Raw genomic sequence first — 23,800 nt, forward strand, 5'->3', positions numbered from 1 at the left:
ACGCCGTTTACCTTCCCACCTATTTATCTACTTGCACTTGATGTGCTTTTGAACTGCTAGGTGGGCAGGAGCAGGGACCGAGCAACGGGAGCTCACCCTGTCGCGGGGATTCAAACCGCTGACCTTCTGATCAGCAAGCTCTAGGCTCTGTGGTTTAGACCACAGCGCCACCCGCGTTCCTGTCATTGTATGTATGTATGTATGTATGTATGTATGTATGTATGTATATATGTATAAATAAATACCCCCCGCCCATCTGGCTGGGTTTCCCCAGCCACTCTGGGCGGCTGCCAACAAAATATTATACATCAAGTCATTAAAAAGTACCCCCCCAAATAAATCCAAAAGAACAGAGGGAACATTAGTTTATTTAGCAAATATCTGTCAAAATTATTTCCATTTCCCCTTTTTCTTTTATACAGTTCTCATGGGCAGAAAAAACCCAGATACATTTTACAACCTTCTAACAAGATTTAAATATTTTGCAACGTGCCGGCCACAGAAAGGAGATCAAACCAGCAGCAAGCACCTAGTTGTATGGCACTATAGAATGTTATCCAAAAATAAAACCAGTTTTGTTTTTGAAGGAGAGAGAAAAGTTTAAAACTTTCAACTCATGTCTGTTTTAGAATGAAACTCTTTTTCGATAAACTTCAGAGAACTGCTGTGGGTTAAAACATTTCATTAATGTGATGAAGATGAGCTTTGGAATGCAGCCTCGCAGAATCAGAGTTGGAAGGGAGCCTTAGGGTCATCTAGTCCAACCCCCTGCAATGTAGGAATCTCAACTAACGTATGCATGACAAATGGCCACCCAACCTCTGCTCAAAACCTCCAAGGAAGAGAGTCCACAACTGCCTCTCACACTCTATTGCTACAGAAATGACACTTCTCCCCAATGCCTTTTGCTTTCAGGCTGTGCGGCAGCTTCCTCAGTAAAAGCAATAATCACTAGCTCTTCAGCTTTCTGTTGATCATAGGAGTTGCCTGGAGTGCAATCTTGTTTCCTCTATAAAGCCCACAAACCAAAGATGAACGCAACATCCTTCGTCCTTCTTTGTGCCCGGCATGTAGTGGTGGTATACTGCCTTTGAACATGGAAGTTCGATTTAGCTCTCATGGATAATAGCTAAAGACATATACTCTGTGAACTTGTCTAGTGCTGTCTAAGATGAGACTAGGCTGAAGGTGTTATCTCTGCAACTCTAAGGACTAGATCAGGGGTCAGCAACCTAAGGCCCATGGGCCACATGCGGCCCACAGTCGTTTTACCGGCCCACAAGCCGCCCCTGAACCGAGCAGCCTGCTTGGCGAGTCCCCACGCACTGTGCTAAACCGGCGCAGCATGATGCGGGAACTAAGTTCACGGTGCTGGAAATTGCGTCTGTGCATGCGCTGAAGCTGGAAATCGCGTCTGCGCAGACGCAATCCAGCCCACAGAGGGGGCTCTGCGGCAGTGAACCGGCCCAGGCAAGGTAAGCCTTGCCAACCCCTGGACTTTCACGTTCTTTAGATCCATGTCAATCATGCTTAAAATTCACTTGAAACTCAGTATTAGTCATGACTAATTTTGTCTTTTCAAACTGGGATTATGATGACTGGGATGACAATCTATCACACTCTTAATTAAGAGGCGTTAATAGCAAGGATTCTCAAGCCTCGTCACTTAACTGAAGTCATTTGAAGGCAGTCATTTATTGGGAAGTTTTTAATGTCTGACATCTTATTATGTTTTTATATGTGCTGGAAGCTGCCCAGAGTGGCTGGGGAAATCCAGTCAGATGGGCGGGGGTATAATAGTAGTAATAATAAAATAACAAGAATAATAATAAGAATAATAATAGTTGTTGTCAAGGGCTGATGTTTGATTTCAATTTGGTCGATACAAGAGACGTATAGACTTCAAATTTCAAACAAATTCACTTACTGACACATTCTTCATCCAGGGATTTGGAGGAAGCCTATATGGGAGTTACCCCACTTTAGCTAGGGAGGAAGTGACTGGCTCAGGACCACCCAATGACACTCACTGCTGAGAAATAATCTAAACCCAGTGTGAGGAATTCAGGCGAAATAAGAATCAGGACTGTTTCATATGTTGCAATTCTAAATGAGTGTTGAAAAACTACAGAAACCCAACTTGGTAAGAACCTCAACTTTATATCAAAAGGTAATGCAATTTTACTATTCCTCGTGGATGAAATACCTAGTTTCTGTGCAATATCTGGAAAAGTCTCATACAGACAAACTCACGGAGGCTGTCAACGGCTACTAGTCATAATGGTTTTATGCTCCCCTCTAGGGCTGGAGGTGCCATGCTTGGGAATACCAGTTGCTGCAAAGAACGGCAGGATGCCCTCAAGTGGGCTTCACAACCGTGTCTGTCCATCATGAGAAAAAGACACTGGGCTGAACTTCAGGGCTGTTACTATGTCTCAAAGAGCCGCTGTCAGAGGAAAGCATTTCCATTTCTATATAGTTCCTTTCTGCTTCCCTTGATGAGCAGAAACAGAATAAAAATTTCAAAATAAAAGCATTTGCGCAATTTATATGGGTCATGAAACCGAGGTTTTAGTATCACAAGTAGGACTAGTTCTAATCCAGGATTTAGACACGGGATGGTGCAATGAGATATTATTGGTGGGGTAGCTGAGAAACCTTTGTAAGAGACCCTGTCCCTCAGTTATTTTAAAATGTCTTACTCTTCATTGCAAATGCCATTCCAGGGTGGGTGACGCTTGCACAGGTTTCCAGAGTTCACTCTGTGCGCGACTGTTAAAACGGTTAAGTCTATAGGGAAGACAAACTCTTGGATTAAACTCTGTGTTCGCTTCAGCAGAGATGCACTTGGCATTTTCTTTCAGTCCTCTGTTCTCCATCAGCATGGGGATTACTGTGCAGAACACTCCAATAAGCTGTGACAGGGGAAAACCCAAAGATAATGTGCTTTGCAGATTCTGCAGTCTGGACTAGTGTTCCCCAAAAACAGGAGAGCTGAGCTATACTTGTTTTTTTCTGAATGGATGCCCAAAGAACCAACTCGAGTGCAGAGATGCAATAGCCTCCTTTGAGCGAGGACAGGTAATTCTGGCATCTCCATGTAGTAAAAGGTAAAGGGACCACTGACCGTTTAGGTCCAGTTGCGGATGGCTCTGGGGTTGCGGCACTCATCTTGCTTTATTGGGCGAGGGAGCCAGTGTACACCGTTTCCTTTCCTGCCAGAGCGGTACCTATTTATCTACTTGCACTGGTGTGCTTTTGAACTGCTAGGTTGGCAGGAGCAGGGACCGAGCAACGGGAGCTCACCCCGTTGCAGGGATTCGAACCACTGACCTTCTGATCGGCAAGCCCTAGGCTCTGTGGTTTAACCCACAGCGCCAGTTATAGCTAAAAGATCCCTATCACAGCTGCTTCACAGGGAGAAGAATTCCTTGTTCTCAGATGAGGCATGCTCAGAGCCTTATAAGGCTTTTTAAAAATTGTCAAAAATTTCCAAAGAATGGGAGCAAAGCTGCCTTAGGGTCATCGCCTCGTGAAATGGCTCATCAGAACCTGCTCACATAATAAAGTTTGGAGTATGCAGTTCGTTGCTGCTGCTGGCTTTCATATCAGACGGCAGGGTGGGAATATCCAAAAGAAGCAGGAATGTAGGTTTGAGCCTATCCTAAACAAGGTACACCAGGAATGAAGAGTCTTGATCTGCAGAGTGCCTTGCGCCAACTCCTTATTCTCCTTGGACTATTGCCTAAGTTACAGGAAGGCGGCTCCAGATAGAATCATAGAATTGTAGCGTCGGAAGGGACCACGAGGGTCATCTAGTCCAACCCCCTGCAATGCAGGAATCTTTTGCCCAACTTGAGACTCTACCCCACGATGCTGAGCCTTGTGCTCTGCCTATTGAGATGATAAGGTACAAAACTGCAGGCCCAAGCTGGATGGCTGAAAAGTCTAACTGGCTGCGGGAAGCCCAGGAGTGAAAGCTAAGTTTCTCAATGGCCCACGTAACAACGTAAAATCTGTGGAAGCTAGGCAGGAGCGGGAGATGTATTAAATAACAATGTGCAAGCACAGGAAAAAATGCAGGGTGTTGGACTGGCTGCAGAATTTAGTTTCCTGAGAATTAAAAACCCCCCGATCCCCACCCAAAAACCTCTCTTTATGCAGCCATAAGAACTAGAAATGTGCTTCTCTCCGCCCCCCCGTGCCCCCTTTAAGGCTTGAGTCTGTGGGAAATGCCTGGTGAATCTCTAAAGCCAAGGTAAACAATTTCCAGTGGCCAGGGGTTGGGAGGTCTTTGTCATCTCTGCATAACATGTCATTCCGCCTCCAAGGCCAGCAAAACATGTAAAATAAGCAAAGACTTGCATATACAGGTTCCAGAGTGTATCTCCAGTTCTGATCACAGTTCTGTAGCGGAGGCTACGCTTTGCATATTCCAGGTCCTTGGCTTGATCCCGTAGCCATGCGAGACAGCGGCATCCTTTAAGCTTCCCAAAGGAAAAGGATTTAAGAACAACAAGAGGGCACGGCATGTCTTCCATCGTCATTAATCCATACGAGCTAAATCCAGAGCTGTTATCCATGTGAGAGTTGAAGAGGTATGTTTACGCCTCCTCTACCAGGTGCACGGGCCTCCTTCGTCCCTCCCATACTTGGAGTCTGGGATCGAATCACCACAAACTTAAGACTTTCAAGGCCTTCTTAATACTGTACTCTTCATCATCCTGCCACTAGGCAAGGCTGAGCCCTGGGCTGTTTGTGTTGCAGATACCGAGTCCGAAAGCAGCTGCGCTGAAGGGATGCAGCTGGCAAGACGTTGCTTCCTGGGGTCGGGGCTTTCCAGACCCCTTTCTGGGGTCTCCATCTTGCATCCTTCTGCGACTGCGAACCAAACGCCGGAGTCCATTTCTGTCGCCGACAGGATTTGCCAGGAATCCTCTCCGCCATTTTGCTTCTCGATTGGCCCGGCCCAATTACTCGATAGTGACTGCAATGATGAGGGCGGACTCCTCCACCCTCCTTGGTGGGTTGCTGGGCTGGCTCTGGACGGGGTTTTCCAACGGCTCCAGAGCAAGCGGGTGGCTCAGAGTTGGGGGTTCCTGCACAGGCTGCGGAGGCCCGGCAGCCACCTCGGGGTGACTCTTGCTCTTGTGCGCAGTGACGTTGTCCTTCTTCTCAAACTTCTTGCCGCAGAGGTCGCAGGAGAACTGGTAGAAGGAGTCCGCGTCGTGCTTCTTCATGTGCCAGTTGAGGGAGGCTTTCTGGCGGCAGGTGAACCCACAGATCTCACACCTGCATCAAATATACAAGAAAAGGGGTGGTGATCAACTCATCCGCATGAGGGGGTTCAGGGAACTCATGACTGGACAGATCCATCCCCGTATACTAGGGGATATGTGTTTTTAGGACCCACCATATTCCTATGTCTTGTTTTAGCTGTTTTTAATATTGAATTGTAATTTGCTGCACCCTACCTTGGGAGCTAGGGACGCGGGTGGCGCTGTGGGAAGCCTAGGACTTGCCGATCAGAAGGTCGGCGGTTCGAATCCCCGTGACGGGGTGAGCTCCCGTTGCTCGGTCCCTGCTCCTGCCAACCTAGCAGTTTGAAAGCATGTCAAAGTGCAAGTAGATAAATAGGTACCGCTCTGGCAGGAAGGTAAATGGCGTTTCTGTGCGCTGCTCTGGTTTGCCAGAAGTGGCTTAGTCATGCTGGCCACATGACCCGGAAGCTGTACACCGGCTCCCTTGGCCAATAAAGCGAGATGAGCGCCGCAATCCCAGAGTCGGCCACCACTGGACCTAATGGTCAGGGGTACCTTTACCTTTACCTTACCTTAGGAGCTGCTGGTGAATTTATCATCTTCTAAAGCAACTACAGTGGACGCTCTGTCCACTGCGAACGTGATCCGTGCGGGAGGCACATTCGCAACCTGTAGCGCTGCGTCTGTGCATGTGCGGCTTGCGATTCGGCACTTCTGCACACGCGCAAAGCGCAATTTAGCGCTTCTGCGCATGCACGAGTGCCGAAACCTGGAAGTAACCCATTCCGGTACTTCCAGGTTCGGCATGGTGCGCGGTGCGCAACCTGAAAAGTGTCTGTAACCCGAGGTATGACTGTACTCTATTCTGAACTTAAAAATGGAAAGCGTAAGGGACGCGGGTGGCGCTGCGGGTAAAAGCCTCAGCGCCTAGGGCTTGCCGATCGAAAGGTCGGCGGTTTGAATCCCCGCGGCGTGGTGCACTCCCGTTGCTCGGTCCCAGCGCCTGCCAACCTAGCAGTTCGAAAGCACCCCCGGGTGCAAGTAGATAAATAGGGACCGCTTACTAGCGGGAAGGTAAACAGCGTTTCCGTGTGCGGCTCTGGCTCGCCAGAGCAGCGATGTCACGCTGGCCACGTGACCCGGAAGTGTCTCCGGACAGCGCTGGCCCTCGGCTTCTTGAGTGAGATGGGCGCACAATCCTAGAGTCTGTCAAGACTGGCCCGTACGGGCAGGCGTACCTTTACCTTTTACTAATGCTGGTGGTCAACAAAAGAAGTTTAAAGACTGCCTCAAGGCAAATTTTTAAAAATGTAGTATAAACACCAGCAACTGGGAAACACTTGCCTGCAAGCGCTCCACTTGGAGAACAGCCTTTACCAAAGGTGTCATGGGCTTTGAAGACACTCAAACTCAGGACGCAAGGGAGAAACGTGCTAAGAGGAAGGCACACTTGGCAAATCCACACCGTGATCAACTCCCGCCCGGAAACCTATGTCCCCACTGTGGAAGGACGTGTGGATCCAGAATTGGCCTCCACAGTCACTTACGGACTCACTGTTAAAACCGTGTTTATGGGAGACAATCTTACTTGGCTACGAGTGATCGCCAAAGAAGAAAAAGCATTACTAATTGTTCTTATTATCAGTAGTACAATACAACAGTCCTTACTGTAAGGGTTTTTCTCCAGTGTGGATTCGCCGGTGGATGATCAAATTGCTGCTAGTTCGGAAGGAGCGGGCGCAGAACTCACAGATGTAGTCCCTTTTATCTGCAGGGAAGAAAAAAGTAGGTCACTGGCTATTTTGGGCCCAAGGTAACAAGCTTATATTGCAGCGAGTGTCTAATAGTTTTCCAAATATTAATCTTTTAACTACTACAGTGTACTCATACAAAACCCTGTTACACATATTGGCAGGCATCCTAAGTCTCTCCCCCCCCCCCCCATTCATGTAATGGAGGATGTGATTTCTGCCAACTTTCCCCTTCATCTGTTGGGCACCATATCCCACATCAATCCCAAGGATCCCCCAAACCCCAAGAACAGATTTGGGTGGGGTTTTTTTTGGGGGGGGGGGAGCACCGGAGGAACACACTTCTGTGGAGTGAATAATTGCGCAGTGGGCAATGTTTTCTGATCTTGCATGCCATGCTGCCATGTTTCTGTGAGTCTCACACTGCCAATCTTAAATCCTCTTGATAAGTCTGAAGAGTAACTCAATACCCTGAAATGAAAACCAACCTCAAATAATAGCTGTGGGGCCTGCCCAAATATATACCTCTAGACACCATAGTACGTGCTTCTACATAATTTGCTCCCTTCTGGGAGCAGGGACTTGAACCCGTTCAGGACCAATCTATGTCCCAACAGGCTAGCTGCTCTCCACATCATCTCCAGGATGGAATAAGGGGGCAGGAAAGGGTTCGGCGAAGGCAAGTTAAAAGCACTTCAAGAGCTGGGCTGGTAGGGATCCTAACCAGGTGGGATCCTACAAGAATCCTCACCGCTGTGCAGTTTCTCGTGCTCCTTAAGGTGCTTCTTGAAGTTGAAGGACTTGCCGCAGCTGGGGTCAGAGCAGGTGAACGTTTTTTGGTGAACGTGCTGGTATTTCTTGTGGTGCTGAAGGAGGCAGAAAAAGAGGTCAAAGTGGAACAAAAACTCGGCCTTCTGCAACAAAAGTGCTTTACAAAAACAGAGCAAAGCAATCTTCCTGATAAAATACATCACATAATGGCGTGACAAACTGCAGTCTCAGAAATGTGCCCATCCGCTGCCTCTTTACATGGCTTTGATGAAGCAAGGGGGGACTTTGCTGTGGGAGGTATGCTGCCCCAGGGAGCTTTGCATGCCCACCACCTCCAGCATCTAAGGTCCCTACAAGGAGGGCATGAGGGACCATGCCCAATGAATCATCCTCCACAGTTCTTTCTGCCCATATTGCTGGGGCATGAAATCCTTGAAGGGGTGGGGCTCCCATGGAAATTTTCTGCAGTTAACTAGGGACAGGGAACGCGGGTGGCGCTGTGGGTTAAAGCACAGAGCCTAGGGCTTGACGATCAGAAGGTCGGCGGTTCGAATTCCCGCGACGGGGTGAGCTCCCGTTGCTCGGTCCCTGCTCCTGCCAACCTAGCAGTTCAAAAGCACGTCAAAGTGCAAGTAGATAAATAGGTACCGCTCCGGCGGGAAGGTAAACGGCGTTTCCGTGCACTGCTTTGGTTCGCCAGAAGCGGCTTAGTCATGCTGGCCTCATGACCTGGAAGCTGTACGCCGGCTCCCTCGGCCAATAAAGCGAGATGAGCGCCGCAACCCCAGAGTCGGCCACGACTGGACCCAATGGTCAGGGGTCCCTTTACCTTTTAACTAGGGACAGAGTGTGTTGAAGCAAAAGTCAGATGTTCCAGAAATTCTGCAAATGCCATCTTGACCGTCAAGATAACCCTACAGTTATTTGGAGCAAGAATGAGCACCTGGATGTTGATATTCACTTGTTTTGAGATATGGTACCTGGCTTCCTTTGATGCTATGCTTATCTGTGGGCTCTGGGATGCTGGGCTCTCAGCCTAGAGAGGGGAGCTATCTGTAAACCTCGGACAGTTGCCACCTATATGCCCTCATGGGTCAGGTAGATCAATGGGAGGTTCTGGCCAAGCCAACATACGTTTAACGTATTAGCACTTTGCAGACAAGCCCTGGTGACCTCTCACTGTGGTGGCGTCTGTCCCACGACTGTAAAGGCAGCGAGGTTCTGCACACTGTGTAGTAAGTTAACACCTTTCTTTAATAAAACACTAAGACTGGTCATTCTGGCGTTTTGACATCCTCCTTTGGCCTCCCTGCCTCAAACCACTTGCGCAGGCTCTCCTTTGGGTCTGCGGTTCAGAACATAAGAGTTTGTGTGGACAAGATGCTGGTCCTCAACTAAAGGGATGCGGGTGGCACTGTGGTCTAAACCACTGAGCCTCTTGGGCTTGCTGATCAGAAGGTCGGTGGTTTGAATCCACCCAACAGGGGTGAGCTCCCATTGCTTCGTCCCTGCTCCTGCCAACCTAGCAGTTCAAAAGCACCCCAGTGCAAGTAGATAAATAGGTACCGCTGCGGCGGGAAGGTAAATGGCATTTCTGTGCACTCTGGTTTCCGTCATGGCATTCTGTTGCACCAGAAGCGGTTTAGTCCTGCTGGCCACATGACCCAGAAAGCTGTCTGCGGACGAACGCCGACTCCCTTGGCCTGAAAGCGAGATGAGCACTCAAACCCCATAGTCGCCTTTGACGGGACTTAACTGTCCAGGGGTCCTTTATCTTTTTCTTTTTTAAAACTTTTGGTCCTCAACTGCACTGAACCTGTCTAATCCTCTCTGATCAGCTATCAATATGGCGGCCTTTCCTACTGCTATGCGAGTGGTCATAGAGTATGTTCCCCACCAAACCGGATTTCCTAAAATTACAGAATTTTAGAGCTGCAAGGGACCGTGGAGGTAATCTAACACGACCCCTTGCTCTGTGCAGGAATCTGCAAATGTATATCTTGTTTTTAGTTTAATTGCCTCCTGCAAAGGAGACCTTATCACCTCCCGAGGCAGTCAAATAGTCCTGGCTGACCAATTCACGTTCCCTCAGGATTCGACCATTTCCCAGTGCTCCGTGTCCTCTCTCTGCCCTTGTGCGTGGGGAAGTGCTTCCTGCCACTGATCCGTCACTTACATTCAAATACTGGCGGTTGGAGAAGATCTTTCCGCAGCCATCATAGTCGCAGAGGAGGATCTCTCGCTTGGCTGCCTTCCTGCGAAGAAAGGCAGAGGAAGGCAGAGGAAACTCAGGTTCAATCCCTGGCATCGCCAGGTTCCCTGTTCTTAAACCCTGAAGAGATGCTGCGAGTCAGTGTAGACAATACTGAAAGATGGACAAATGGTCTGATTCGGCATAAGGCAGCTTCTTGTGTTCTTATGCCAAGTGTCAAGCATTGGATTACTTAAAAACAATACGGTCAGATGTCAAATACAGTGGTACCTCGGGTTACAGACATTTCAGGTTACATACGCTTCAGGTTACAGACTCCGCTAACCCAGAAATAGTACCTCGGGTTAAGAACTTTGCTTCAGGATGAGAACAGAAATCGTGCGGTGGCAGTGGGAGGCCCCATTAGCTAAAGTGGTACCTCAAGTTAAGAACAGTTTCAGGTTAAGAACGGACCTCCAGAACAAATTAAGTTCTTAACCCGAGGTACCACTGTACTTGGCCAAGTATTTTTAAAGCGTCAACTTTCTCAGAACAGCATAAATATATTTAAGCAGTTGTTATACTTAGGCTGATTTTTTAAGGAGAACTGTGGGTGAGATTTAGTAGGTGCAATGGAATTCCCCTTCCTCCCTTCTAGAGCTCCTGCCTCTCTTTCTACTCTGGAAGGTTCCCCGACACCTATTGAAAAACAAAAGGCAGTATTTAAAGGTGCTTTTAAAGGTGCTTGTGCTAAGTTGACAGCTGGCCAATTCTTCAAGCATCACCAGATTCATGGAATATTATTTGACCATGGACAAATAATAGGGATTCAATAGATCGTTCCATTTGTCTAGCATGACTGCCTTAATCTAACCATGAATTAGAGGCCTTCTTCCATGGTCCCTACGCTATGGCCTACTTCTGGGGAGGTTAAAGGCTGGGGAGGTTAAAGGCGTGCCCTTTGGGCCCAAAAAGCCAATGGACCAGCACCCACCTGATTCTCTTTGGACCAATCTGGGCCACATCCTCATCACCAGGCTGTGCCCGCTTCTTGCAACTGTACAGGAAGAAAGAAGCTTGGTAAGCGTAGCAACGAAAGGGTCTTTCGTGTAACAGCAAAAAGGACCCTTCCCCAGAACAGTCTTTAGGATGCCGCTGTGGCAAGGATGAGGGAAGCAGCCGTCTTTAAAAGTGGTGGGAAAATGGAAGGGGCACCGTGCCAGATTTATGTATAAGCTAAACAAGCGATAGCCAGTGTGGTGTAGTGGTTAAGAGTGGTGGACTCGTAATCTGGTGAACCGGGTTCGCTTCCCCGCTCCTCCACATGCAGCTGCTGGGTGATCTTGGGCCAGTCACACTTCTTTGAAGTCTCTCAGCCCCACTCATCTCACAGAGTGTTTGTTGTGGGGGAGGAAGGGAAAGGAGAATGTTTGCCACTTTGAGACTCCTTAGGGTAGTGATAAAGTGGGATATCAAATCCAAACTCTTCTTCTTGTTAGGGCCCCACTCTCTTGGGGGCCCCCAAAAAACTTAAAAGGGAAAAATCCCTGGACGTACATTTCCAAAATATAAAATAAAAAACAAATAAAATAAAACCTACATATAGCAACAGTGTTTTGTGTTGTGTAGGCTCCTATGATGTAAGTAATAGGCCCCGCCTGCTAGCCTGCTCCCTAAAATATCACTGGTTTGCTCATTTCTATATATAGGGTGCCTACATTCTGCTTGGACTGGTTGCATGGCAACATGGGCAAATGGCTTTAGATATCTATTAGCTCCATAAATTACCCAATAGCATATATTCAACACAAAAAACAGCGACAATTTGTTGTTGACAAAGGACAGCTGGACATATAAAGGGCCACATTACCTTCAGTAGCTTAGGACCTCATGAAACCTAAATCCGACCCTGAAGGGGCAAAAGCTTGTCTGCTAAGTACTTGAGCCCTGAACAGCTGCTCTGGCCACCCAGGAACCAAACTAACTTGACAGGATGCAACACTACTGCAATGCTACCGTACTCTAAAGGATGGGTGGCACCTCACAAGAGCTAATCAGCTGCGGAGTTTCACAGTGCTAGACTAGGACCTGGCAGGCCAGAGTGCAAATCCCAGCTCAACTGGGCACTTCACAGACTCTCAGCTTAATGTTCCTCACATGGTTGTTGTGAGTTTTAAAATGGAGAGTGGGGAGGACCATGGAGGTTGCTTTGAGCTCCTTGGAGGAAAGATGGGATAGACCATCTTGAAAGACCTACATTGGCTCCCAGTACGTTTCCGAGCACAATTCAAAGTGTTCGTGCTGACCTTTAAAGCCCTAAACGGCCTTGGTCCAGTATACCTGAAGGAGCATCTCCACCTCCATCGTTCTGCCCAGACACTGAGGTCCAGCTCTGAGGGCCCTCTGGCGGTTCCCGCACTGCGAGAAGCCAAGTTACAGGGAACCGGGCAGAGGGCCTTCTCGGTAGTGGCACCCGCCCTATGGAATGCCCTCCCACCAGATGTCAAAGAGAACAATTACCAGACTTTTAGAAGACATCTGAAGGCAGCCCTGTTTAGGGAAACTTTTAATGTTTGATGTATTACAGTATTTTAATATTTTGTTGGAAGCTGCCCAGAGTGGCTGGGGAAGCCCAGCCAGATGGGCAGGGTACAAATAATAAATTATTATTATTATTATATAGAAAAGTCGTAATAATAAGAACAGCAGTGTTAAAGTAGAAATGCTTGCACAGTCCTTAACTGGTGGTAATGCCCCGCAAAACCCATTTACCTGTCCAGGGAAGGCTGATAATTCTCATCTTGCAGGTCATCTGTATATACCAGGTTGTCTTCCTCTCTTTCGTCATCTTCCTGCTCTGGTTGGTCAGGCACAGACTCTGGCGTCTCCTCTGGTAGAGGCAAAGTGCTGCAGAGAATACATAATAATTAAAATAAAAACTAAGTGAGAGGGCGCAGGGCTCAAAGATCCTTCAATGAAGAAAGGGGCATCGGTTCATACAGCTCAGCCCTTCCTGACATCAAAGGCAGGAGAGTTTCCCATAATTGCTAAGCTTACTGAGAGATGCCTGCACAGTCTTTTTCCATGAATGCGTTATCAAGGTTGCTGTGGAGGTGGGCAACTTCAAATTGCCTTGGAGACAAGACTTTTGAAGGTACCTAAACTCCATTACAGGGATGCGGGTGGCGCTGTGGGTTAAACCACAGAGCCTAGGACTTGCTGATCAGAAGGTCGGCGGTTCGAATCCCCGCGACGGGGTGAGCTCCTGTTGCTTGGTCCCTGCTCCTGCCAACCTAGCAGTTCAAAAGCACATCAGAATGCAAGTAGATAAATAGGTACCGCTCCAGCGGGAAGGTAAGCGGTGTTTCCGTGCGCTGCTCTGGTTCGCCAGAAGCGGCTTAGTCATGCTGGCCACATGACCTGGAAGCTGTACGCCGGCTCCCTCGGCCAATAAAGCAAGATGAGTGCCGCAACCCCAGAGTCGGCCACAACTGGACCTAATAGTCAGGGGTCCCTTTACCCTTTACCTTTTTAAACTCCATTACCTAGAGCAGAAACCAATATGCAAACAACAACAAATGACAAAAAATGCTTTTTAAAAATGTATCAACAGATATATGGTTCATCAACATACCGGGTATACATATCACCAATGGGTGACTGGGGAGCATAGCAATTTTGTGAACGCCACAATCACTATTTAGCTGACCCTTGTAGCCAGCCTCTGCTGTGAAACAGGAAAGCCCAATTCTTCCTTAGCTCAGGCATCTGAGGAAAGATGCCTGTCCTGCCAGAAAAGGGGCGAGTGGAGATCCACGTTGACATTCTCACTCAAGGGTGCCCTGAGAGAAGGCAGAAGTGAAGAAGCCAGGCCAGGGAGCTGATGCCATGTGCTCCTGAGAAGTCCCATCGGTCAGCCTGCAGAAACTCTGCTGGTCTGCGTTTTGCACCATTTGTTTGCTTTATTATTTTAAAGTCGTAAACTGCCTCTTGTATCTAGGCAGCCAGGCAGCATGGAAACTGACCTTTCAGGTTCTGTGACTTCTGCGGCAGCTGGAATCTCTTCGGAGGGAGTCGCTGCAAGAGGAAAGATTCACAGTCAGAACTGGGTGACACAGCCACAGAATGTGCATACATAGGAACACAGGAAGCTGCCTGATACTCAGCCCAGCCAATGGCCCATCTAAGTCCTCTAGCTGTCTAGGGTTTGGGGCAGTGGATCTGTCCCAGCCTAGCTGGGGATGCTAGGGATTGCGACTGCGGCCTTGTGCAGTGAAATCAGCAGAACTGCATGCTTTGTAACCTGGGAAACCTCCAGTCCGCGAGGAACAATGAAGATGATGTAAAAGACCCCACTGAAACCACAGTCTAAACCAGGAACAGTACAAAATTACAGTCGTACCTTGGTTGACGAATGCCTTGCGACTTGAACGCTTTGGCTCCCGAACGCCGCAAAGCCGGAAGTGAGTGTTCTGGTTTGAAAACGTTCTTTGGAACCCGAATGTCCGACATGGCTTCCGATTGGCTGCAGGAGCTTCCTGCAGCCAATCGGAAGCCACACTTTGGTTTCTGAACGTTTTGGAAGTCGAACGGACTTCCGGAATGGATTCTGTTCAACGTCCAAGGTACGACTGTATAGAGGAGTCTTTCTGCTATTACATAGGCAGATGTTTTTCCCATTAAAAAACCCCCTTTTTAATACCAGCAATTTGTGTTTTTGTGTCAATAAGGTACAAGATGTTTTCTAACCACCACTGCCTTTGTTATTCCAACTCAATTGCAATTACGGTGGTACCTCGGGTTACAGACGCTTCAGGTTACAGACTCTGCTAACCCAGAAATAGTACCTCAGGTTAAGAACTTTTCTTCAGGATGAGCACAGAAATTGTGCTCCAGCGGCATGGCGGCAGCGGGAGGCCCCATTAGCTAAAGTGGTGCTTCAGGTTAAGAACTGTTTCAGGTTAAGAACAGACCTCCAGAACGAATTAAGTTCTTAACCCGAGGTACCACTGTAACTCAAGCAATTACCATTTAGAAAATAATAAACAGAAATTACATAGACATGTTATCAAAACCTACATTGCTTAATAGATCCTTTCTGGTACGTGTCTTTCGAATAAAATGAGATGCTACATTTGTCTTTGTTTTGCTTTAAAAACCTGTGGCATGCTTGGTAATGATAATAATTCCTTAAGCATGCCCCCCTCCCCAAATAGCCCCTAAGGGGCATATAACAAAGTTATCAATGACAGAATCCTACCTGCAGGATGATGATCTAAATACATAGAGAAGGAAGAACAAAAAAATGAACTAGAAATTCATTCAGATTCTCTGTGGTTTCTGATTAATTGACAGTATTGGAGGAGATTTATTCAATTTCTCGGTAATAATAATAATAATAATAATAATTTATTATTTATTATTTATACCCCGCCCATCTGGCTGAGTTTCCCCAGCCACTCTGGGCGGCTCCCAATCAAGTGTTAAAAACAGTACTAAAAGGATGTGAAAGGCATGCTTTGCAGACCATATTCCACAATTTGTAACGTAATGGTGCTTGCTTATTAAGCGAGCTGAATTTATTACTGTACTTTTCTGTGTATAAGACAAGCTTTTTTTTACTCTAAAATAAGGTTTGAAAACTGGGGGCTTCTTCTACACGGATAGTGGATAGGGGTGACGGGTGATTGGTTGCAGCCATGAGCTGCAGATTGCCATTGGCAATTTTGTGTGTGATTGGTGGCTGCGGCAAGGGGTTCTTTGTATTGGCTCCTGCTGTGCTAAATGGGTGCGTGATTGGTTGCTGGGTCAATGGCTGTTGTGGATTGGCTACTGCTGAGGCAAGTTTGCTTGCTGTTTCCGGCAGATGCTTGTTGCAGACGCGAGCGATTGTCAATCTTTGTCAATCCCCTCCTCAAAAAAGCTCCACAACTTTGGGCCAGCCTCCCCCCAAAAAGCTCCACAACTCTGGGTCATTTTCTTAAATTGGAGTCCCCAAAAATAGGGGGCGTCGTATACATGGGAGCGTGTTATACACGGAAAAGTACGGTACTTCACTTATTGGGCCAGCCCTGTCCAGGCTGCTTTTACTTTCAGGTGCACCCAACAATTGCATCTCACACTACAACGCAACGCCCTCCTATAGCCTCTAACCCAAGTGGGGCCTCTTCGGTCCCTAATCATCCAAGAAGTAGAAGGGTTTGGATTTGATACCCCGCCTTTCACTCCCCTTAAGGAGTCTCAAAACGGCTAACAATTTCCTTTCCCCTCCTCCCCCACAACAAACACTCTGTGAGGTGAGTGAGGCTGAGAGACTTCAGAGAAGTGAGACTAGCCCATGGGTAGGCAAACTAAGGCCCAGGGGCCGGATCCGGCCCAATCGCCTTCTAAATCCGGCCCACGGACGGTCCGGGAATCAGCGTGTTTTTACATAAGTAGAATGTGTCCTTTTATTTAAAATGCATCTCTGGGTTATTTGTGGGGCATAGGAATTCATTCATTTCCCCCCCAAAATATAGTCCAGCCCCCCACAAGGTCTGAGGGACAGTGGACCGGCCCCCTGCTGAAAAAGTATGCTGAGCCCTGGACTAGCCCAAGGTCACCCAGCAGCTGCATGTGGAGGAGCGGGGAAGCGAACCCGGTTCACCAGATTACGAGTCTATCGCTCTTAACCACCACACCACACTGGCTCTCAATTTCAAGGACTTCACTCCCGCATCCTACAAGCAGCCAGCCCCCCTCACCTGTCTCATCGGGGTTCTGATCGCTCAGCAATCCCGCCTCCTCGCCAAGGACCGTTCCGCTGCCAGGAGAGAGGCATGCCGATCTCTCTCCGTCCGCACCGCCCTCCCCATCCTCTTTGGAAGATGGCTCTGCCTCGTCCACTGGGCTTGGTGAGTTCGAAGCGAGTGCTAAGGAGAAGGCGTGGGCTGCTGCCGCCCTGCGGAGGGAACGCCGGCGCCGGATGATGCGGGAGGGCGGGGGGCTGGGCTTGGAACGCACGGCTTTCTCCTCTGGAGACCTGGAGGCTGCCTTGCAGGGGGACGGGGGGCAGGTCTGGGAGGTGAGGGGGCTCCAAGAGAAGGTGTGGCCGGCCAGGCACTCCCATACCATGCTGCTTGGGACTTCTTTCTGCTCCAGCAACGAGGGCTTCACGTTAGGGATGAAGCCACATTCCTGGCTGTGATTGTGAGAAAGGACGACGAGGTGCTGCAGAGCATCAGGAGGAAGAGGCTCGGAAACAACTTTGGAGCTATCCAGTCCTGGGAAGAAGAAAGGGGAAACCCCCATGAGACAGGCTTGCTAGAAGGGAACCAATATCCCCATGTATAACTCTCCCCTGTGGGATGTGGGTGGCGCTGTGGGTTAAACCACAGAGCCTAGGACTTGCCGATTAGAAGGTCGGCAGTTTGAATCCTCATGACGGGGTGAGCTCCCGTTGCTCGGTCCCTGCTCCTGCCAACCTAGCAGTTTGAAAGCACAAAGTGCAAGTAGATAAATAGGTACCACTCTGGCGGGAAGGTAAACGGCATTTCCGTGCGCTGCTCTGGTTCGCCAGAAGCGGCTTAGTCATGCTGGCCACATGACCCGGAAGCTGTACGCCTGCTCCCTTGGCCAATAAAGTGAGATGAGCGCCGCAACCCCAGAGTCGGCCATGACTGGACCTAATGGTCAGGGGTCCCTTTACCTTTACCTATGGCTCTCCCCTATACACATATGCATGCAAGGATTCTACCTCCCTACATTAGAGTCCTAAGTGCAGGGTTTTACTTCTGTGGTGAGAATGCTTGACATTGGGGTGTTTCAGGGATAGAGGTGCACCACAGCTGAGCTTAGAAAAAGTAAAGCATGCCTATTGGGTGCTGCTAAGTCACTTACTCATTCCTCCCTCACCCTGCAAAAAAAGTCAACTGAAACAACATATGCAAACTTCATAATCCAAGTTAAGTCTTTTGTTCAGCCACATCCAGCACCCAAAGGTCATGTCGAAAGGGAAACAGAAGCAAGTCCTCTATGAATGTGCAGATTTTGTGTGAGACTAACCTGATCTACGTAACTGTTTAATGAACTCAAAGGTTGACACAGCTCAGCAGTGAGCTTACATGCTATACTACATTTTTATTAACAATTATTACGGGGCTGATCTACGCCTCCAGAAAAAGCTCTAGCCTGTTACCTTCTCCAATGGGCTAGTTTTCTATGTGCGGGATTTTATATATGATGGGAATAATCAGTTGAGTTACCTGTATTACATATACTTGTGGTATAGAGGGTAAAAATGTAAAAGATTGAGATCGGATGGACATGAAATGCCCTGTAGCAAGTACATTAAACCTTAGAGGTAGGCAAAATAACACAGTGACCATTAATTAACCACAACAGTAAATGGCAGTAAAAAGTTTTTACATCTGTAGAAAGAGAAAAAAATCTGCCATCTCGGCCCAAACCGGTAGTAATAGAATTGATTTTCACCATCTGTTGGGAACTTTAGGGCCGCTACTCCCAAAGTTGATGCTTGCTCTAGTTTCAGAGAAGTATCACAGGCCCCCCAAACTAAAACTTGCTCTTTTTTTTTAAAGAGCCTGTTGACATACATGTTTAAAAGAAATTCTCGTCTATTGCCTATCCATGACAAATTACAGTGCGAGTCTTTCGCTGGCTGGAATCAGACTCCTTTCCCTTTTAACGGGGATACTGTAAACGTTTGCGCAGATTGTTGGTGCTTTTGAGAAAGCCTGTCCTCTGACACACTGCTACGATCGCCAGTGACTCATGTAAGCCCCCCCCCCCCCCAATTACCATGTGAAACATTTGTCCAAGTGGGCAAACAGGCTATGCGGTTAAAACCCCCACCCAAACATATTGTACTTATCTGCCAGACTATTGTGAGATCACTTTAATACATACTAATAAAATGCCTTTTCTACAGAGAACCTGCAAGGATTCTTACCTGTTTTTGGAATTGAATCTTGTGAACTGTACCTGAATGAGAAAGAGAAGAGGCAGGAAGGTGAGAGGGCAAAATACAGGGCTCTGCACTTGATTCGTTGCAACTGCTTTCCTCAAAATTACTGATGAAATAAGAATAGGAGCATTTGCTAGAGCAGGGCTGAGGAACCTATGGCCTTCCAGATGTTGCTGGGAGTCTCATAAGTCAACATGGCCAGCGTTCAGGAATGACGGGAGTTGGACTCTTGACAACATCCCAAGGGTCATTGGGCCACCATCGTTGCTTCAGGGATTTAATCTCAGGCCAAATTTAAATGCAACGTCAGATATGTAAATTGACTTCCCTATGTGAAGTTGCATGCGCTGTATTAATGCTACTCTGATAGGTACCAGCAACACCACTGGAACAGAACATTGTGTCTGGATCCCTTCACAGGTAAGTATTTTTTTTATATCAAAGGCATTACCTTTAAACCAGGCCTCGGTAATCCCTGTAACAACCAGGAAAATTAGGTCTGTATTATCTTTGAATTGCAAGGAGAGTGGGGGGAGACAAGCGAAAACCGAGACACAGCAGCTTGCTTAAAACCAACCATCTCCACCTCCCACGAACCTGCCTGGCTTTTTGTCAGACTTGCCACTTCTCACCTGCACATATCCAGTTACTTCAGCGCATGCAAATCTAGCACTTGACACACAGGCAAAACAGGCGGGTGGAAGTCAAGTTCTCCCTGAAGCAGCTTCCTCACCTGTCCAGCAGGTACTTGGCCAGCTGGGAGTGCAAAGAGAAGCCCAGCTGCTCCTTCAGCTGACACCACTGCTCCAGGTGGCTGCCGATCCGGATGCGGCACTTGCTTCGCCGCGCGTCCAGCTCCTTGCGCTTCTGCTTGCGAATCGTTTCGGAGGCCCGCTGGCGGCCCTGGCGCCCGTGGTCCATCATCTCCCAAGCCGCCTCGCTGGAAAAAGGCAATGGGAGTTGTGATCCACGAGGAACTCCCAACTGAGCCATGCAAGCAAGCTATAGAGAGCAGACACTGCTGTGAACAGGGGGCACACACGTTTCCTCCATCAATTGCTGAGCAAACCCCGCTGGTCCACCCCACTCCCTTGCCTAAGGGTCTTCCTCAGAAGGCACTGCTGCCTGCAAAGGGGTCACCAAAGGGTTTTTCAGCTGGGGGAGAAGGCAGGAAATATCCTTGCATGTTCCTGAAGCCACATTCTCTTTTGGACACTTTAATAATGTGATTTTAGATTTGTGTATTGGAGGGTTGGGTGGGGTGTTTTATATTATGTTGTAAATAAAATTCCAATAATAATAATAATAATAATGTGATTTTAATGTAAAGGTGTTTTGGGTAAGCTGCTTTCAGAGCTCAACAGGATGCAGAGACCTGTCCTTGCGCTGACAGTCTCTAAAGTGCCACAACTCTACCTTTCAGAGGTTACATATGACCCAAGTTCCCTTGTGTACACTCCCAGGAGACCATACCCCTTTTACCAGGGGTCAGCAAACTTTTTCAGCAGGGGGCCGGTCCACTGTCCCTCAGACCTTGTGGGGGGCTGGACTATATTTTGAAAAAAAAAAAAAAGAACAAATTCCTATGCCCCACAAATAACCCAGAGATGCATTTTAAATAAAAGGACACATTCTACTCATGTAAAAACACGCTGATTCCCGGACAGTCCATGGGCCGGATTTAGAAGGCGATTGGGCTGGATCCGGCCCCTGGACCTTAGTTTGCCTATCCATGCCTTTTACCATGCACATGTCTGCTGCTAGATATTGCATCCTAAACCCCCTGACATTCCCCCTCTCCCTATTATTACTGGAATGATGCAGTACCTTTCATACTGGAATTTGACTAAACCACTTCTCTATCTAATGAAGCAGCAGGTGGGTCCGAATCTACTGGGTGACCTCTCGGTGCTTTGTGAAAGACTTGCAAGACTTCCTCCACCTGTTTAACAATGGCAACTACAAGATGGTGGTGGTTTCTTCGGAATCCCTGAACTGCCACAACTCAGAAAGAGATTTGTACTTTTATACTTGTCAACCCAGTCCAAGGCTTGGTGTGTGAGCAACGGGTAACTTGCCTCTTCCTCTGGACTGTTGTTTTGCAACTGGCTCCTCATCCAGTCCAATATTTTGCACCATTTGGGTGCCAGTTCCTTGTGGCAGGGGTGAAACTAGGCCTGATTTCACCCGGGGCAAAGACCCAGTTTGGCATGCACATTTGTGTACACACACGCACACAGGCTGGGAGCCTCAATGTCACCCCTCTGGAGGCTTCTCCTGGGGCAAAAAACCTGGCTAGACCCCCCACCCCCACGCGGTAGCTACAGCTCTGCCTTGTGGATCAGTATTTTGCACCGTTGGGATCCCAGTACAAAAAATAAAAAAATGAAGTAAATCCTGATGTCTGCCCAGCCTTACTGTACAGAAATGAATGGCCTTTTCTTGCCTTAACAAAAAAAGAAAAAGGGAAAAAAAGGAAGAACAGAACAGAACAGAAAAAGGAGACAAAAAAAAACAGCAAAAGCACAAATGGATATATTGAGGTTTAATGTTACATGAAAAAAGAAGAGTACTTTTCTTGATGGAAGAAACTATCTCCCCCTTGGAATAATAAAGATCAGAATCGAAGGGTGATAGATTGGAAGGGACCCCCCGAGTCATCTAGTCGACCCCCCTGCAGAGTCCTCCCCCTATAGTCTTCTGGGTGTTACAACGTGTCTGTTATTTTGGCCCACACAGCGCAGAGATGCGTGTGTGTGTGTGTGTGTGTGAATGGGGGAACCTGCCCAGCGCCCCCCAACTCGTGCCGTTCTCGTGCTCCGCCAACGCTGCCGCTCCTCCCCCTCGAACCCACAGTCCCGCCCCTCCCTCTCCCGCAAGCCAACGGCTGCCAGCCCCTCTCGGGCCGCGGCCAATCAGAGGCCAGCGCGCAGCGGCCGGGGGAGGGGGAGAGGAGCGCCGCTTTCCCTCCGTTACCCGCGCGCCCCTCCTTCCTCCACCAACCGTCTCGCTCAGGCTTCGCTCCGGAGCGCCAGCTCTCTCGCCGCCGCCGCCGCCGCCCACTCCATCTCCCCGCGTTGGTGCGGGCAGCGCTCTTCCGTTGAGGACTCCCTACGGATACAAGGGACGGGGGAGGGGGCCCACCGCCAGGCACCGTGGCCCCTTTAAGAGCGGCGAATGCTCCTCCTCCGCCCCTCACTCTTCGCTGACACACGAGAGGAAGAGCGGCGAAATATGGCAGCTGAGGAGGAGGATGGGAGGGGGCGGGGCCGAGAAGCCTCCTTGCCTTCGCGCGCCTGGTCACGTGGCCTCGTCGCTGGGTCCCCGGTGGTTCATGGGAGTTGTAGTTCACTCAGCAATTAGTGTAGGGCCGGCCAGCCGCTTGACTTTAGGTAGAGCGACATTGAATGTGGGCAACCGCGTGCCTTTTCCCACCTGGCAAATAATGCTTTTTTTAACTTCACAATCTTTGTTTTTATCCTCCAAGTCCGGTCCCTGCCATTGGCATTGGATTTGAGTCGATTTTATGCATGTGTTGTAATTGTTGGTTTTTTAATGGTATACACACAAACACACACACACACACACACACACACACACACACACACAAATCTCTATTTTTTTAATAGTAGATTGCTTCAGGATGCCTTCTGGAAAGTGACACCCGTTCATGAAACAAATAATAGACATAATTTTGTGAACTCGCAAATTTCTGAGAAAGGTAATTTATTGTGGCTTAACTGCGCGTTACAAAAAAATGTGTGCCAGTGTGACATAAAGGCTGACAGCATCAACCCGGCCATGTGGGAATCCCTTGCAGATGACCGCAGTGCCTGCAGACAAGCAGTCAGGTTGTGTAGGCACAGCAGGGGCCAGGGGAGGAATGACCGCCGGGAGAAGCGCAGAGAGAAATGCCACGTGCATCTGTAGCAGCACCACTGGACGCCTTCATCTGCCCCAGCTGCAACAAAACGGGTCTCTTCCATATCAATCTCTACAGCAAAGGCAGATCTAGGGGAGCGCAACCAGTTCAGTCCCAGCAGGAACGGAGCTTCTGGTGCGCCTGTGGATTTTTATTACTTTCTAATGGATCAACCAATGACAAACCGTCCTAGACAGCATCTTAAAAAGCGGAGACGTCACCTTGCCGACAAAGGTCCGTATAGTTAAATCCATGGTTTTCCCAGTAGTGATGTATGGAAGTGAGAGCTGGACCATCAAGATGGCTGATCCCCGAAGAATTGATGCTTTTGAATTACGGTGCTGGAGGAGACTCTTGAGAGTCCCATGGACTGCAAGAAGATCAAACCTATCCCTGAGTGCTCACTGGAAGGACAGATCCTGAAGCTGAGGCTCCAATACTTTGGCCACCTCATGAGAAGAGAAGATTCCCTGGAAAAGACCCTGATGTTGGGAAAGATGGAAGGCAAAAGGAGAAGGGGACGACATGGTTGGACAGTGTTCTCGAAGCTACCAGCATGAGTTTGACCAAACTGCGGGAGGCAATGGAAGACAGGAGTGCCTGGTGTGCTCTGGTCCATGGGTCACGAAGTCGGACACGACTAAACAACAACAATCGATCAACGTGACCTAAAGACACGCGTTTTCTGGTGCCACGCTACCCCACCAACCGGGTGATTTGTACAGCAGTGCAGCAGCCACAGAGGTGTGTTTTGTGGTGCCCTGCTGCCCCACAGACCAACTGACTGGTGCAGCAGATGGAGATGTTAGGGGCCCAACAACACCTGCTTAGATTTGGTTTCAATCCTACCCACTGAGCAGTGAGCACATGGGGAGTCACAATCTCCCCTGCTGGCATACAGGAGAGATGAGGCTCAGAGATGTACATTATGATGTGCTA

The 23,800-nt window shown here is 48.6% G+C and overlaps 1 protein-coding gene across 2 annotated transcripts; it reads right to left on the reverse strand.

The window, feature by feature from the left end:
- Positions 1 to 350: 350 nt before the first annotated feature.
- On the reverse strand, positions 351 to 22,174 carry ZNF692 (zinc finger protein 692). Of its 2 annotated transcripts, XM_028719980.2 has the most exons (11): positions 21,943 to 22,174; positions 19,673 to 19,941; positions 18,925 to 18,956; positions 16,718 to 17,236; positions 14,000 to 14,051; positions 12,747 to 12,881; positions 10,969 to 11,031; positions 9,960 to 10,038; positions 7,764 to 7,878; positions 6,930 to 7,029; positions 351 to 5,292 (listed from the first exon to the last, which is right to left on the reverse strand). In XM_028719980.2, the coding sequence occupies exons 2-11, from the start codon at positions 19,930 to 19,932 to the stop codon at positions 4,974 to 4,976; spliced, it is 1,674 nt and encodes a 557-aa protein (XP_028575813.2). In that variant the 5' UTR covers positions 19,933 to 19,941; positions 21,943 to 22,174; the 3' UTR covers positions 351 to 4,973. The 2 variants fall into 2 exon arrangements, with proteins under 2 accessions (XP_028575813.2, XP_028575814.2); XM_028719981.2 differs by lacking the exons at positions 10,969 to 11,031; positions 18,925 to 18,956; positions 19,673 to 19,941; positions 21,943 to 22,174 and having other exon boundaries at positions 16,718 to 17,297.
- Positions 22,175 to 23,800: the final 1,626 nt, after the last annotated feature.

Source organism: Podarcis muralis, chromosome 2 (genome assembly GCF_964188315.1).
Source record: "Podarcis muralis chromosome 2, rPodMur119.hap1.1, whole genome shotgun sequence".
NCBI classification, from domain to species: Eukaryota; Metazoa; Chordata; class Lepidosauria; order Squamata; family Lacertidae; genus Podarcis; species Podarcis muralis.